The 17,801-nt window shown below is 40.8% G+C and overlaps 1 protein-coding gene across 1 annotated transcript; it reads right to left on the minus strand.

Moving 5' to 3' along the window:
- Positions 1-5,168: 5,168 nt before the first annotated feature.
- Positions 5,169-16,665, minus strand: LOC125546291 (peroxisomal acyl-coenzyme A oxidase 1-like). The gene is made up of 14 exons (XM_087517319.1): positions 16,510-16,665; positions 9,381-9,489; positions 9,220-9,281; positions 8,577-8,786; positions 8,364-8,451; positions 8,117-8,279; positions 7,807-8,005; positions 7,271-7,468; positions 6,898-7,029; positions 6,555-6,675; positions 6,301-6,411; positions 5,761-5,830; positions 5,483-5,666; positions 5,169-5,383 (listed from the first exon to the last, which is right to left on the minus strand). Exons 1-14 carry the CDS (start codon positions 16,663-16,665, stop codon positions 5,174-5,176), a joined length of 2,013 nt encoding a protein of 670 aa, XP_087373445.1. The 3' UTR covers positions 5,169-5,173.
- Between the last annotated feature and the right edge of the window lie 1,136 nt (positions 16,666-17,801).

The raw sequence follows: 17,801 nt of genomic DNA on the forward strand, positions 1-17,801 counted from the left end.
AGCTACATGGCCACATAGCTACAACTTTCCCTTAGTTTCTGAAGAAAAGGAATGAAGCACGCACAATAATATTAGGTGTATCCTGATAATTCAAAACGGTGCCAAGGCTCATATACACCCGACGAACAGTAAATTAAAAAAAAAACATAAAAGATCTAAAAATTTAGGAATTCAAGATGCTCATGCGTGCAAGGCGCATGCAAGTTTCGTGGTGTTTCGACATCTGAGGAACTCATACAAAAAAATCAGCTCCGAATATTGTTCTTTTTTAAAGTTTCTTACACACCTGATGGCTGACAATAGGGAGTTCTGTTGATTCATCCAAGTTGGACAACTCTGATTGAATGAAATCTCACTTTCCTAAAAAAAGGAAGTGGGAGAAATGGAAAAAATGTGTGCAACTACACACAAAAATTAGAACTATGTCTTTGTTGCAAATATAAATTACGAAAGGTGTATGAGTAGAGAGGGATATCCTTTCAGCAGCTACAAAAAAAAAACAAGAGTGTTATCTTTCGCTTACAGCGAAATGCACCAGCGCTAACCAGGATCACTGTAGTGCGCCGGCCCCAGAAGCGCTTTCGAGAAGCTTCTAACGTCCGGTTTGCAGAACCCTTCACCTAGTTTTGTCTGGTTTTCGGAAGGTTACATGCATTTTTTTCCCTTTTTCTTTTCTAAGTTTTTCGTTATCTCCATTTTGGTTTCTTTTTTTCTTTATTTTTTTCAAATACATGTCAAGTTTTTACTGAATATAGGTTGAACTTTTTCTATATACATGTCGAATATTTTTGTCATTACACGTTGAACATTAGTCGAATACATGTTGACCATTCGTGAAATGTGCATTGAATTTTTTAAAAATATAGAGTGGACATTTAAAAAATATAAGTGAACATTTTTAAACACGCATTTAATATTTACATGCAAACATTTCTTAAATCTCATAACTTTTTTTTAATGATACAATGATTGTTTTATAGTTTATTGAGCAATTTTAACATGCTCCCTCTTACCCTCTCTTTTCACATGAGAGGTAAGAAGCTAAGAGTTAATCAAACTCACTACTTAATACAATTAACAGCTCAGATCTATTTTATACACTTACCTCGCATGTGAAAAGGAGAGGTAAGAGGGAGCATGTTAAAAAAACTCTAGTTTACGAACATTTTCCAAAATTGCGAGAACAATTTTCCCTAATTGTTTATTGCAAAACTTTATGTAACATGTTTTTCACAGATATTTTTTTACAAATTACACTTTATAAAAATCATAAATATTTAAATCATGTACATAGTTTTTACGTGTGAAATGTCTTTAAATGTCACAATTTTTTAAATGGTATTAATATTTTTGAAAACTGTGTGAATTGTTTTACATTTCATGAAACGCACAGTGAAATTTTTTATAAAATTTAAATTAAATCATTTTTTACATATATTTTATTTAGAATATTTCGATATATTAACAAAATTTAAAAAGAAAACATAAAGGAAAAAATAATGAAACTAAGAAAATTGTGTGGACATGTCATGGACTTCTTCTCAAGTTGTGTGGACCTGTCACTAGAGAATGAGGAGAAAATGAGTATGATATTTGATGATGTTAGTGTTGACAAATAATTATGTGAGTGCGCCACTTCCCTAGTCTGAATTTGGGGGCTCTCAAATTCACAATGATGATGATGATGACGTGGATGGCTCAGGCTGTGATTAGATGCTACCCATGTCACACCTACCAAAGCTAATGGTCGGAGAAAAAGATCGTGTCCATATTCACCTAGTCCTGCTATGGTGCAAAGATTGCATTCAACCGTATTGCTGACCTCTGGGAAAAGAGGGAGACTAGTCACAATTCAGTGACATCTGAAATGAATGAGGATGCTATGAGGGATGAGATCAAAGAGATGAAGGACATCGTGGTGAAAGTGGAACTCTACCTAGAAGTGAAGTGTATTTCCATGCTCTAAATATCTTCACAAAGAAGCAACATCATGATTTCTTTAATGCGCTCAATGAGGAGAATGGATCTTATGCTCATGAAATAAGTATTCTTATCCCTTTGCTTATGTTTTTGTTGGAAGAACATGTAATACTTTGAAGATCGTCCTATTCATGCCTTTATCTGCAGTACTCTTATGCGAGACAATATTTTTTTATGATATCTCTATGTGAGACAATGATGTTTGAAAAAAATTCAATTTTTTATGTTCATATGGGCGATAAAACGCTAAAACACAACTCAATATCAGAACGAATTACAAACCAAGTGCATTGCCGACTTTTCAATTTGAATATCAAAATTATGATGGAGGGAGATGAACTGAAAAAATCTCGCAGGCTTATTTTCAGGGGTTTTATTTCATAGGATCTTATCTGGGGCTTATTTTCGCATGAACTTATGCATAAGCCACAATTCAAAAGAACTGGCTTTTATTGCATCGGTGGATTGCAGAGGGTTACTCAAGTTAGGTGCATGGCAAGTCTATGGAGGAAGTTTTGGAATATTACTTCATAGAACTCATTGGCAGGAGCATGCTTCTGCCATCTCAACAGTCAATGTATAGTATGAAAGGAATCGACTCCTGCCATGTCCATGACTTGATTCGTAAAATTTCCATCTCAAAATCAATGGTGGAAAATCTTATTTTCACATTGGAGAAAGGAAAAATAGTGGGGCCACATGATGGCTATTTAAAGAAATTCTATGACTTTGTGGTCTCCATCTTCTTGGCGACGCAGTTCAACACAACAATGAATCCTTGAAATTGGTCTTGAGTGTTCATAAGCTTCATATTTAACAGCCTTGTAAGCATTGTCCTTTTTCAAGGCAGACGCCCCTCCTTCGCTACTGCAGTATCAATCGTGGAACTGATACGCCACAACAAATTCCTATGCACTAAATAACCCAATGATGACATATTTCATCCAGATATACATACTAAATGTGAGGACGAATCTGAAGTGGTCCTTCCCTATTTTGGGACAAGTGGTGGAACTTTGTGAATTACATTCATTTGTGGCTTTGGTTTGTTGTGCTGCGATGATGAATATTATTTTTGGCAATTAAAATTAAATACTACTACTTATACTAAACATTTCTCATAAAATTCAATATTTTCAATTATACTAAACCTTTATAATTTTGTTGAATCACAACCACATCAAGTATATTGGCATTACAAAAGCTATACTAGTTTTCTTATTTTGCACCTTTAAAAAATATTTAAACCAAATCATCTTCTGAAAGAAAAAAGTAAAGATAAAGTTATATATATTCAATTTTGGTAATTGCTTGTAGAGGCTCACCAGGGATATTACTGTGTCTATGGTTAGGAAACCTTAACCATGTTTAATCAACGAGCTAGTCTATTAGAGGCTCACCAGGACACAATGTTTGTTTATGTATCCACACATGTATTTGAGCTTCCGGTTAATACATTTGTAGCATGGAGAATAAACACTAATCAAGAATAAGGAAATATGATAATCACAACTTTATTATTGCCTCTAGGGCATATTTCCAATATTTTTAAGTTTATTCAAAGAATTGACATAGATTATGGACCGCTCTGGCGGTCCTTTCTAATATATTTTTCCAATCGAATTCAAACAAAATATGGACGAACTGTAAAAAAATTTATTCATATTTAGAATTTTTTTTACAGAGGTTCGATCAAAATTTTGACTAAACCATAAAATGACCTAATCTAATCGTCGCCGCTTGCGGCGGCGAGCACGATGAAATCCACCTCGCTGGCGTCGACGGAGCCCACGCCATCTTCGTTGTCGACGCTGCAGCCTGTGCCGATGAAGTCGAAGCCATCACCCGCCGGCACCGCCACGGACAGACACGTCTCGCCCAGTCGCGAAATGTCCTTCAGGTCGTTGGGCGCGCGCGGCAGAACCCATCCCGGGGCCATCGAGGTCCCGCGGACGGCAAAAGAATGCCCCGGCATGTCCTCGGGGTCGGCGGGTTCTCAAACGGCCACCAGCTCGGGTGGGATCTCCGGCGCTGCTGTTGGGGAGACGACCGCGGGCGGCGCCGGAGGAGGTGGGCAGCTAGATGACGATGACCTTGTCAGAGTTCCTGCCGTCCCAGAACTCGCGGCAGCCCGGCGTGTTGAACCAGCCGCTAAGGCTAAGCCGCTGCTGAGCGCGGCGGACGGCGGGTCCCTCGACCACGTAGCCGATGCCGCCGATATGCCAGCACAACTGCAGGCGGGAGGCGGGCGGCACGAAGATGTTTTATGGCGTGGGGTCGTTGGCCTGACCCACTGTCAGCGAGAATGGCTAGAACCCCGCCGGCGCTGCTCCGCGCCTACAGCTGCTGTCGGCGCTGCCGCTGGCCGACATCATAGTCGGGTCCATGCAAGTTCTTCAGAGGCGAGGAGGGAAGTAGATTTGGCTAAAGGCAGTTGAGGGCAGGGGTGCATCGGCAGCACGGCGTACTCAGGCTATTTATGGCCGGGCAAACCGGGGAGGCCGGTGGTCGACGAGACCCAACATCAATGGTAGCCTCAGAAGCCAACAAGGCACCATCAATGGTGGCCTCCGGAGTCGGCAATAGTCGTCTCGCGGTGCCCAACTGTCGTCCACACGCCAAGTCGTGGTTAGACAGACTCGACGGGTCAAAGCGATGCGCCCAATGCATGTCTGGACTCTGGACCGGAAACGCGGCCCGACATGATCCACACGGTCAAACAGCTGACCACCACACGATGTGACAGGTTAGGCTGACGCGACGATGGGTCCACCTTGCCACGCGGCGTCATGTGACGCCCATAAACTAAATATTCGACCGGCAAAAACGTCTTATATTTAATTACGATGGGAGTATTAAATATCATTGGAAATATATCTTTTATCTGCAGTATAATATCTCTAACTTGAAAACAAATGTATAAATATGATGTTGAAACCATTAAAAACAAAATAATATGTTTACCTTATTTCATTTTTGATCTTTAACATTAGAAACATATTCATACATAAAATAATGTAGAGTTTGCGGCTTAAAAATGATGCTCTCACAATATAGCTGTGCTAACAACAGTGGCTCCCTTTGCATTGCCAGGTGAACAATCAAATCAAATTATTACGGACTCCGACATGAATCCTTGTACTCGTAGACTGGGGAGAAAGATTCGGGAAGGATGATTCATTGATTCATTATATCATAGCCTGGAGAGCTTGAGCTGCTGCTTGAGCAGCGGCCGGAGGTGCTCCTGGTACCCGTCCGGCACCACCGTCTCGTTCAGGGGGTCCTTCCACGCCTCCTTGTAAAGCGCCGAGTACACGTCCCCGTCGTACCGCCCCAGCGCCGACCCCAGGTAGTGGTCCGTGTAGTCGAACGCGTCCACCAGCGCCACCACGTTCGGACGAACCTGCAACCGCCACAACATTCACTTGAGTCATCTGCTGTCTCTGCCGGAGGTGTTGTTACCTACCAACATAGATCGATTGGCCTTGATTCTTCTTATTACCTGCGCGTAGAGCTTCCCGAGCTGCTCATTGGCCAGCGCGCCCTGCCTGGCGGTGACGCACCCCGTCGACAGGAAGTCACCCAGGTGCTTGTGGATCAGGTGGAGCGCGTAGATGCCGCACAGCTTCTGAAGCTGCTCCTTCACCCCATGCCCAGGGATGTCCTCCTGCAGCTTCTCTATGAACCTGGCACACATATGCATAGGGCGAACAAAGATGGATGAGTACTTGGTTGCTCCGAAATATGGAAATACAGGCTCCAGAGCAAAGTTCAGCTTACTTGGTCACAATGATGAGCTGAACGTGAGCCACAGCAGCCTCGAGTAGATCTGGGGAAAGCTCGGAGAAACCTACAAGGCACACGAGATCATTCAATATAACCGAGTGCACCTAGTAATTCACCAATACGATGCCACTTGCAAGGTTGCACCCACGTACACTTTGATGTTTCTAAATTCTAATTCAGTAGGCGGTTGCGAGGTTCGTTATGGATGAGCTATATTGAGCGTGTGGTGGTCAGTTCGGTTGCACTGGAGCCACGCCAACTGGCTTTGGGCCTTGGTGCTCTCGTGTTTGGCTCGATGTCCCTGATGTTGCATCTATGTTTTTTTGCCTACCCCAAGCTCTAGTGTCTTTGTTTTCCTGTTTTTCGGTTTTCACTCGGTTTTCCCTAATTATTAACCCGGCCCGGAAATGTTAGGTTTTTCGTCCGGTTTCCCTTATAAACTGGACAATCTCTCTCTTCTTCTTAATGAAATGTAGGAACCTCCTGCCCTCGTGATGTGGTTCTTAAAAAAATTTCAGTATGTGCAATACGAACCTTCTTCTTGGCTTGGTGCCTTGCTGATGTTCTGGGCACAGTTCACCGCCATCCTCAGGGCCCTAGCTTCAAACACCTCCTTTATGGCAGCAGGGCTAAGCCAGTCTTCCACTATAGAGAATGATAAATAAATGCATGAATCAGTACGACAATCGATCATAAGGTCAATCGCTTAACCAAAAAGTAGCTCCAGACAAAATGTCTCATACAGTTTGGAAGTTACTATCATATAAAAAGCCTGCCTGAAGATATACCTGTCTTTACAACGCTTTTGCATTGCATCAAGTGCTGTATGTTGCCCATGTAAGCTGTTGTGCCCACAGGCTGCTTTCCACTGGCCACCTGAGAAATAGTCTTCATCAAAAACCTTGCAACCTGTAGAGAGCACCAGAGGTTGTGGTCATAGTTATACTACTTTACTGAACCAATGTTCTCACTCCGATCCATAATACTTGTCTCTCAAACGGATGTATCTAGCAATGAAATACAGATACGTCCGTTTGATCAACAAGCAATATGGATCGGTGGGAGTACAAAAAACAGGTTAAAATGGACCAGCTGCGTTGCATTGGAACTATGATGAAACAACAAACTGACCTGCAAGAGCAAAACGACATTGTCTCCTTCATAAGTGCAGGCAGGAAGATTGACCGCAAACAATTCAGGAAGCCCACTGCTGTTCAAGTAACCATGTCCACCACAGAGCTTCTGACATTCTTCAATCGCATCCTGCATAACAGAGAGGCTAGCTTTAATATTACAGAAAAATTCAATGTGAAATGCATCCATTATATAAACTGGCTTGACCATGCAGGTGATAAACCAGTAAACGAGTAATCCCTCTGTCCCATAATATAAAACGTTATTATATTCAATATACTCACATATTGGATGCAATAACGTCTTATATTATGGGATGGAGGGAGTATTTTGTTGAAGGCATTGCTGGATTAGTTGATTATATACGTACAGCTGTTGCAGATGTTGTCACGGACTTGAGCCCAGCAGTACAGGCATGAGCCTCGGGCAGCGTTGAGAAATCCTTAGCTTCCAGTTTTTGTGTGACATCCGTGTATAGCCACTTAAGCCACTGACCCACAAATCTAAATGCATAAGCTGAAGCCAGCAAAGGAAACAGCCTGCTCTGTTGAGTCTTGTAATTGAGGACCTGTAGGCAGTGTAAAATACATTACCCACTTGTTGGTGGTGAGATAGCTAAGGAAACATCACTAAGAAATTGTCTTGACATCTTATCCAACTTCTTTACTTCTACTCCCTCCGTTCCTAAATATTTGTCTTTTTAGAGATTTCAAATGGACTACCACATACGGATGTATATAGACATATTTTAGAGTGCAGACTCACTCATTTTTTTTCCGTATTTAGTCACTTGTTGAAATCTCTAGAAAGACAAATATTTAGGAACGGAGGAAGTAGTTTCGAGTGTGGCCAGAGTAACAGATTACTTGAGAATGACGATTAGAAAGGCGGACTGTAGTATGGTACCTGAATCTCAGGGCCACCAGCTTTTGAACCGAACTGCTTCCGGATAGCACTATACCTTACAGCAATGCAAACAGCACGGGACGAAGCCCTGGCAGAATCTGCGACAATTGTCTGACGGACATAAACCATTGTCCCGTATAGCAGCTGCTTCGGCACGTCTGAGTGCACATACTTTCCCTCCCTTGTAACTTGGGAAAGCCTAGAAGAAATAAGCATGGCATACTTTAGGAGGATTACATCAAATTAACAAGATATATTCGGTGAACACATAAATGAAGTGGCAGAAAACAAGGCATGCCAATGGACCAACCTCATCAACATTTGATCCCTTGGGATGCGCACATGGTCCAAGCGCATAACACCATTATCCATACTGTTATATGCCCCGCTGCCAAATTTTCCACCAATATCACCGATAGTAATGCCAAGGAGCGGAGAGTGGTCATCTAAGCTTCGCAACTGCATAATGAAACCTGAAATACGGATGCACATAAGTTACAGTTCGCAAAGGAAAAGCCCACTTAAGCGTCACCTCACCGCGATGCACAAGGCTTTACCATGTATGCCATAGTCTTTTCCTTCCGTTATGAGACGAGCATAGACGACTGCATGAGTCGAAGTTTTTCCCAAGCCACCAGGCCACCACTGCACAAGGGGAGGGGAAATCATGAACCAAGAAAAAAAGCCATTGATGAATTTTAAATCACCAAGGAAATATAACTAAGAAAGCAAAGTCCTAGAATAAATAAGTAAATTTAACAAAATATTACCTTGCTAGAGGTCAGAGTCGGGCTGTGCATAATAAACTCATCGGTACTTGGATCAAATGTGGCAGTTGTCTCAAGACCCTGAACATTTGAACCATGACCAAGTTCAGTCTGGGCATAGGTTCCAATTATTTGGAACTTGTACGCCATCGTTAACCACTTCTTCTGCTGCTCTTCCGTTCCTTGCCCTTTTATGGAAGGAACAAACATGACCTACACAAGGATTATTGCATTAAGTGTTGCTTAAAATTTGATAAAATGATTTATATTCTTAGTTGCAAGTGACTAAAAAAATCAAATATCATTGAAGCACACCGAGGATAAACTTATCAGAGTTCAATAGTGTGGATGAAACCTGCACAAAGAGAATCTATCTGTTGACCAATGTGGTATGTAGGGTTAAAAAAACAATGAGGTATGTTTTGGGTAGGATTTCAGCGCGGAGAGTAAGGCATGGTCCAAGGCTGGCTTGTTTAGAGGGGAGTTGACAGTTTTCTTGCGGGAGTTGTATAGGTGGTTGGCTCGCGAGTAGTCCATGCCGTAGATCTCTTTGCAGCCCATGTTTTAAACTTGGCATGGTTGGGTGTCTTTCCATTTCTTCTATATATTTCATGCTTGTGCGTATTCTTGAAAAAGTAAGAAATACCCAATGGAGATCAACATAACCAGGTTGGTCGATGTACAGCCTCAGCAAGTTTGCTTCCTCCTCTGTTAATCCACAAAAAAGAACATGGACGTATCTCAGTGAACAGTACAGACATAGAACAAATAAACGCTGGAGAAAGCATGGGGTTTGTGTTGGGCAACCTGTGAGATGCAGCTCGACGGTGCGCTTCCACGCATGTGCCGCTTTCTTCAGCGTATCCTTGAACAGCTCCTTCCTGGAGAGCATCGTCCTGGTATCCTTGCGGAACACCTAGATCGAAAAGTAACAGAGTAAGTGACCCCTTTTCAACGAGGGGAATTTCATACTTAATTGTCACCACAGGTTACTTGAGCAAAACATATTTCATCGACACAAAATTCAATACAAAACCAAATGCTACTGCTAGAACAGCCATTAGAAACTGCCTCACTGCTGCTTATACAATGGGTGGACTACCGGTTTTCAAGCTGGAAAAACATAGCATACACAACAGGGTAATCTAACAAACAAATTTATAAGAGCTACTAGTACAGTATTCGGAGCATTCTGAAGAAGAGGTCAAGGAGCGAGCAAGCCAAGCACAAGGGGGAAGACTGAAGAAGTAGAGGCACTGTATGAGGAAGGTGGAGTGTTGAAGCCTGGGAGCGATCATGTTTGATTGATGTTGACAGACGGTTTTGCTAAAAAAAAACACATGCTACAGATGATTCTTGCGGGCTATCTGACCATTGGTCACCATACAATGGGCGGACTATCATCAAGCTTGGAACAGGAGAAGCAGAGCTTGAGTATCCTAGTAACAGGATGAACATGCTCACAAAAGCTACTGATACAATGAACAAGAACGGCGACAAGGTGAAGAAGGGAGAGAAATCAGAGACCAATGGTGGAGGAACGAGCGGCGCCAATGTCCTGTGATCGGCAACTCTATATGAAGAAATTACGGACGTAGGCCAAATTTTTCTAATCTACGGAAGATGTAGTGTGTGGCGCATGTGAAGACAACGGAGCCTCATCACTCAAAGCTTGCCGATAGCAGCACCAAGATGGTGTTTATCAGATGCGAGAGAAGTTCTGACACCAAGGCATACCTATTCTATGACCCACGAATCAAACGTCTACAAGTTTCACGTGATTGTGTTTGAAGAAACTCGATCGTTCATGTGACACCAAGATGGCAGCCGACGACGCTCCAAACAGTAACATATTCATGGTTGAATTTCCAAGTGATGATGATATAGGGGAGGACATCCAGGTGGATGGCAAGATGACCAACTAAGGTGACCATGGTGTCAGCAATCACCACGGCGCCGACACCAATGACGACGAGCATGGGTCGCAAAGTGATAGAGACAATGACGCGCATGACACGGGTGGAGATCTCGGTGAAGACATTGACAACGGGGCGCATAGTGATGATGGCAATCAAGATGATGGTCATGGTCACGACGATGATGCCGTCGACCCGGCATCTACCACGCCCGGGACTCTGTCGACTTCCTCAAGTGTATCGACGCCGAAAGAATTTGTGCCGTCTCATTCACAAACTACAACGGACTCCTCCGGGCCTCATCGCTAAACGACCCTCAAGAAAGTCTACAAGTATGCAAACCTTGTTATGCTCAAGTACTTCGGACTGTGTTTACTTGGAGTTGAGGAATAGGCGTACTTCATAAAGGCGAGCAAGAGTCCTAACTAGACACACACCATCGATGAGGAGATAAAGGCGATTAAGAGCAATGACACTTGGACTTTGATAACCCGACCTCCGAACCATAAGGCCATAGGTTTGAAGTGGGTGAGGATGCGTCGCACGTACATCACCATTCTTAGTTGAACCTTTTAGGTTTGATGGATATGAGTACATACATGAGTCATAAAGGCACGCACACGTTTGTATAAATCTTTAGTAATTGTATGGACATAAAAATAATAATGAAGTTTTTGAAAGAAAAATGAATTTGTGCCATTGATATTGCCCTTTAGACCTTCTTCGGTTACACCCATTGTGAAGAGGATTGGATGGGATTTTTTTGGGGGTGGGGTGACTTGTAGGGGATTAAATCCATCTCAATCCCTGCCAAAACCCCTTCACAACCCTATCAACCGAACACAGCCTTAGGAGCAGGAGGAAGAAGAAGAAAGACTGAATTATTGACATTGGTATTGCCCTTTAAGAAGAAGATGATGAAAATAATGATAACAAATAAAAATATTGCACACATTTTACACATAAAATGCTCTTCCTAATATGCAAGCAGAACCATATAACAGTGGAATGATATTGGTATTACCCTTAAAGAAAAAACTGAAATAATATAAAAAAATAAATAGCTAAATAATATAGTTTTCTAGGAAAGAATGAAACCCATTAAAAACAATGAAGTTTTCTAGGGAAGAATGAAATCCTCTAAGCAGAAAGAAAATAGAAGTACTAAAACTAGGAAGAAAAAATAATGAAGTTTTCTAGGGAAGAATAAAACCCTTTAAGAAGAAAGAAAAATAACAAAATAATGAAGTTTTCTAGGGAAGAACGAAACCCTTTAAGAAGAACACAAAATGAAAAAAAAATGCACACAAGTTTGCCATGAAACTGCACTTTTTTGTAATTTGTAAAAAAATAAGCATATATATTACAAACTTTCCCTCTAATATAATTTCACACATGGTTTATGTACTTGCGTGTATACTACTTACTTACAAACAGAAAAAAAAACATTTTGTAAGAAGAATTGAAGTATAGTGGCATTGGTACTACCCTTTAAGAAAAAATTGAAAAAAATGATAAAATTTGCAGACAACTTACACATAGTAGTGAAATTTACATAAAAAAGTTTTAAAACAAGGAATGAATTAGTAGCATTGGTATTGTTCCTATAAAATAAAATGAAATAAAAACTAAAAGATAATACAAAAATAAAATTGTCAAAGAGAGAATAAATTAGTGGCATTGGTATTACTCTTAATGAAACAAAAAACTTTTTCTAATATGCAGCAAATCTATCTATATCTATACCTCTATACCTATACCTACCTATACTAATTACAGACTCCCAAGTAATTACCACGTTAATCAGAAATTACTAACCGTTCATCTGGTGGGACCGAATTATTACGGTGTAGATTGAGTCATAGAAAAAGTCAAATTATTATGGTGTAGATTGAGTCATAGAAAAAGTCAAATCCTTTCTTGGTCGTTCGTGGAATCAGAATCCTAAAAGAAAACTCCTACCTCTCAATCTATCTACAAGTCCTTGGTCTCTTTTCTCAGTTTTGAAAATATAAGTAAAAACTCCCTCCACGGTCTCCTTTCTTCATACGCTGGACAGCCTCTTCCCAAGTTAAATCAGATTCATCCGATCGGTCGCATTGTATCTATAGGATCGTTAATTTCTATTTTCCCTACCCTATATCCACGTTCATCTACTCCTTGAGAGATCGCCTCTGCCTACCCCGCTGCTTTCTTGGCCCCTATGAAAGGGCTCCGTCCCGCTGGCCGTGCTTCTGGCCGAGGTCTCCGTCGCCTCTTCCCTGTGTCTATCACCTCTCTTCGTAACCAGTCTAGGTTTGCTATGCTCTTGGTCAAGGTCTCCGTCAACTCTTCATGCGCTGTCACTTCTGGCCGTAGCCAGCACAGGCCAATGATGGACACAGCGACCAACAAGTATGTATGTCTTGGTTGGGTAAGAATCTGATGTATTGTGCATTTTTGTCAAGTTAGTTTGCTATATATTTACTCGAATGAGAATGTTTTGAACATGCCTATACCCTACACCCTACCATTGGTTGGGGCAGATTAGATGCGTTTGTGTTGACAAAAAACTGCATGCAGCCTAATCTCCCAAAGAGAAATTTTATCATACGTGTGGTGTCCTTAGATCTGTAAGAAATAATACTTATGTGTAGAACTAATAGGATGTAGTTGTGCTGTCGCACTGAAATACATGATTCTGTAGTAGATTTTGTGCATGAGTGCGTGACACTTGCGATTAATATCTGGAATCTCTGCACAGCAAACCATATGTGCGTGATATCTATCATGTTACAGTGGCTAAAATAGGAGCATATAATCTTCACTTAATCAAATCATCCCTACATTGGACAGATAAACAATAGAAAGAGAACTCAGTTTCATGTCAAGATATAGAAAACATACATTGGTAAATGCGTCTAAAATTCAGAACGAAGATCTTATATCTTATGGCTTCTGTTCCTTTTTAACAATTAGTTTGGTGCAGCCATGTAGCTGACTTGAAGCATATATTGTTGCCCTTCCCGATTACTATAGGACCAGGAACACCCTGTCCAATACTTGCCCTCTGCAAAACTTGCACACGTAAGTAGCAAGGCTTGATCCAAGAATTAGTTGATGGCCGATGCTTTTGTCAGGCTGCAACACGTACAGTTACACAAGCTAGCCGTGCAAGCAGGCAGGTGGATTGATTTTGTCAGGAAGGACCGAAGGAGCCTCGGTAGCAAACCTGTACAATAGCCAGGTGACTGTTCACTTTTGTTGTTCTGTAAATTCTACCATTCTGTGTCTTCTTTCCTTTTGGTTACTTCCTGCTTTTCCAGAGGTCTGATACGTATGTGCCATACATTGATTCTTTGTATAGATGAAAACCTGAAGAAAATACTTATCTTTTCAAAATATCTCCTTTAGTTTTAATGTTATGTACTGTTCAATTAACAGACATTTAGATGATAATTTGGAACCATGCCAAAGTGAGATTTTGATTAATTATATGTACTCTTTAGAATACAAATGAGTTTATTTCAGTAATTTAGCTCCGAATTCATCTATTTAAATAAAATAATTCGTAAAGGAAGTGTACTTTGTTGTTTATATATATATGCATTACGGACAATGATGCAAAATAACTACGACACACATACTATATTCATTGGTTTACTTTTTGCCTGCTGCATTGAGATATTTGTAGGCTTCAGGCTGCTCTATGAATAATCACATTGCTCAACATCCCTTAGTATTCTGGCCTATTAGTATCTACTGACTATTGCTCCACTTGGTTTTCTCCTTACCTTTTACTAGCTTTGTCATCAGTTAAGCAGATGAACTGTACCAGTCTGCGCAGCTTATCCAATAACTGTATACACAAGAATATGGAGAATTGTCATCACTTAGAATACAAAGGTTCTGTTCACATATGCTCTCCACGACATGTCAAAGCATATTTGGAAACAATTGTAGCACCAGATGTATATGTGCCACCGAGCGAGTGTTGAGCAGTAGCCTCCCATGGATTAAGATGTGCTCTTAATTTTTTAATCTTTTGGAACAATGATGTGCTATGCTTCCACTTGATTTTCACCTTTTGCAAACATATAGTACACATTCATAAATCAGGAGCTAGTCACTTTTGCCTGAGGTACAATTTCTGTTTGCAGTTGTTGCATGTACGTATTACGTCCTTCTTAATAAGATGTTCAAATAAACCGGATGTGACTCTAACTTGCATATTGTTCATAGCTCTGAATGATACAATTTCACTATCCTAACAAGCAAGGGAATCATCTTAGAAGGTTATATCTATAATTAAAATAGGTACATGGCAAATGTCTACGTGCTGGACGTAGGAAGGAACTCCCTGCCCAAGTTATGCTATCTAATGCTAAAGCTAACATTTTCAGCTACACCTTCTACGTATTAGCTTCGATTATTATATGGTATATCACTTGGTATTTTTGTATTTCCCAATAATTATCATGTTTCTTTGTCATTTAATTCCATTTTGGATTACAGAACTGCATGTATGCTTAGCTACATGTTCCTAAATAAAATTGTTCCTATAGCTCTATTTTATTTCATGCTTGGGTGCACTGAAATATAATTATAGGGAGATGGTTCTTTTGTCAATTAATCTGACTATAGGTATATTTCTTTATCTAACTTACATATTCATTGTCGGGTCCTATATGTGGTGTACTACTTTGTAAGACAATGGTTTCTAATGTTGATGCATTGCTAATGTACTTATTTACATTTTGTTTCAGAGATGGCCCTTTGAAATTTTGTTTTGATAGACGATTGATTTTTAATACCTTTTTGTGGATATTTTACTTGATAATAATAACCAGTCAAACTGATTGAAATTCATAAGTATCTAGAGATAGTAATTGCCTAATATAGTTATTGAGATATTTTTAAATGCTGTAAATTCATGAGGTTGTATCGGCTATGAACATCTAGATTCTATAGGTGCATAGCTATCTTATTTGTGCTGATATAAACTAATGTCTCCTTCGCTTTTCTGCAGACCCTTTTGCTTATATTTGATATATTTCAGATGGTAAACAAATGAACATGTGGAGTCGCCAGATAATTTTCCTATCATGATGATTCTCCTTTTTTGTGGCTAATTTTCCGGAGATTTTTGATTTGTGGCTCATGGAGTTCGGTAAAGATCATAGTCCATTAAAGTTAAGGCTCTTGCAATACATTAGAGAGTGCAGTAGTTGACAAAAAATGAGAGAGTGAAATTCTTTGTCAATATATTTATGTCACTTTGCAACAGTAGATGAGAATGTATTTCCTCTGACATCTTTTAGCATGACACGTAAATACGTTTTATATGTAGTATATATCCTAACCTTGATTATTTTTCAGAATTTCATCTGCGATTAACTTATTACTTCTCTAAGATAACCTATTACACACATTTTGCCTTACAGTAAAGCAAATGTTTGATGATTTCAATACTAATGATTTATAGGTGAATTTCTTAATTTGTATATTTTAAATATGTAAAAAAAATTGTACCCAATTTATTGTTAATATCTTGATGTGTTCCAAAAATATACTAGCCCGTGCATCCGCACGGGTTGATGACTAGTATACATATAATAATGCAAATTTTTGCAATCTAATATAATTTACACACATACTCCTTCCATTCCAAAATTCTTGTTTGAGATTTGTCTACATACGATAGACAGCAATTTTGGGATGGAGATAATAATATATAGTACTTGCGTGCATACATACAAAATAATATTCTGGGTGATTTTTTAGGACGGAGGGAGTACGTGTAAAGCTTCTGGGTGATTTTTTGTAGTGTTCTAAAACCAACAGTTGAGCATATTCGTGGTGCATGGAGTTGAACATATTATTCCTCAAAAGCTGTGCGCGATGGTGGCTGAAGTTGACAGTCAGTTCGGCCGGCAGATAAACAAGCTAAAGCTATAGACAATTCTTGTGCGCTGCACTGCCAGTGCCAAAACAAGTCGAATTCGTTTGGGGAAGAAAATCATGTCGGGAAGGGTGCTCACGGGGTCTGAGGCGACGAGGCAGGCCATGCGGTCGGCGACCTCGAGGGCGTGGCGGGAGCCGGCCCAGGCGACCTTCATGCCGTCCACGTCGAACTGCGCCGTGGCCCTCTCACCTGCCAGGTGGTCTGCCTCGCCTCCCCCGTTCGCCGCCGCCATCGCCCTCCTCCTCCTCCTGGCTGATGTTGCTGGCTTGCTGCTGATGCGCGTTGGGGCGTGCGTTTGTGGTGTCTGGGCGGAGCACGCAGCGTAGGAGGTATTTATGGCGTGCGCGGCTTGGGTGCACGGCGGACAGCAGTGGTGTTAATGGGGTACTACTACTCCAGTACTACGTTGTACTATTTGCTTAGCATCACGTGTTATGTTTGGTCGCCCCCATTAGAGCAAGTATAAGACGGCTACAAGAGATGTCACATAAAATTTATACCTATTTGAAGAAGAAAGGCGAGGGGATAGAGAAGCGGGCTACAAGCTTATACCATCGGCTATAGTACGAGACCCAACAATCTTTGTGAGAGAAAAAGATTGGGCACGTATTAATGCTATGATGGATGAGCTATTAGATTATTTATAAATGACATGACAACTTTATATTGCCGGCTCTTGGTGTTATACTATTAACCATGCTTTGATGTGTGCTGCTATAGTCTCCTCCTCTTGTTAATTGGGTACTAACTACTGGTTGTTACGTAGTACGATTGTAGACGAAGACAACTCACCTCGTACACAAACTGGCCGGCAGCAGCCCTTACGTCGATACGACCATGTCCCAATCAAGGCACAACTGCCCACCTGAGCCGTATGTCGACAAAGACAACTCACCTTGCTCATCACAACAAACAATCGCTCTACCTCGTATGTCGATAAAGACAACTCACCTTGCTCATCACAACAAACAATCGCTTTACCTTATTATGTGACCCCTCTCGTTTGTGCCATCCTATAATATTGATGATGACATGACAACATATTCGTGCGTTTTTGCTTGTCCTGCTTTTTACAAACCCTGCGAATCAAAGAGGTCCTCAAAATGGATTAAGATGCAAGGTTTGTGGCTTGCACACAGAGAACCTTTGTGGGATTATACAACATTGGGAAACTATGCACAGTAGGATGAAGGCAATCGTATCGCTGTTGTTATATGGATCCAACACAAATCGTGATTTAAAAATTAGTAAAGATAGACCCCTCTCGGCCTCTCTCACAAATCCCAACTAAACTATTTCCTAGGTATATTGCTTCACTTCTGCTTCAGTACAAACACATCGACGGCGAAGATCTGTCCACATCCGTTT

This window comes from Triticum urartu, chromosome 3A (assembly GCF_056163025.1).
Source record: "Triticum urartu cultivar PI428250 chromosome 3A, HENAU_Tu73, whole genome shotgun sequence".
Lineage (NCBI taxonomy): Eukaryota > Viridiplantae > Streptophyta > Magnoliopsida > Poales > Poaceae > Triticum > Triticum urartu.

Coding starts and splice junctions, on each gene's coding strand:
- LOC125546291 (XM_087517319.1), bottom strand. CDS start 16,665: ATGGCGGCGGCGAACGGGGGAGGCGAGGCAGACCACCTGGCAGGTGAG. Junction 9,282..9,380: donor CGTCGAGCTGCATCTCACAG/GTTGCCCAACAC, acceptor GTGGATTAACAG/AGGAGGAAGCAAACTTGCTG. Junction 7,469..7,806: donor CTGGTGGCCCTGAGATTCAG/GTACCATACTAC, acceptor CACTGCCTACAG/GTCCTCAATTACAAGACTCA.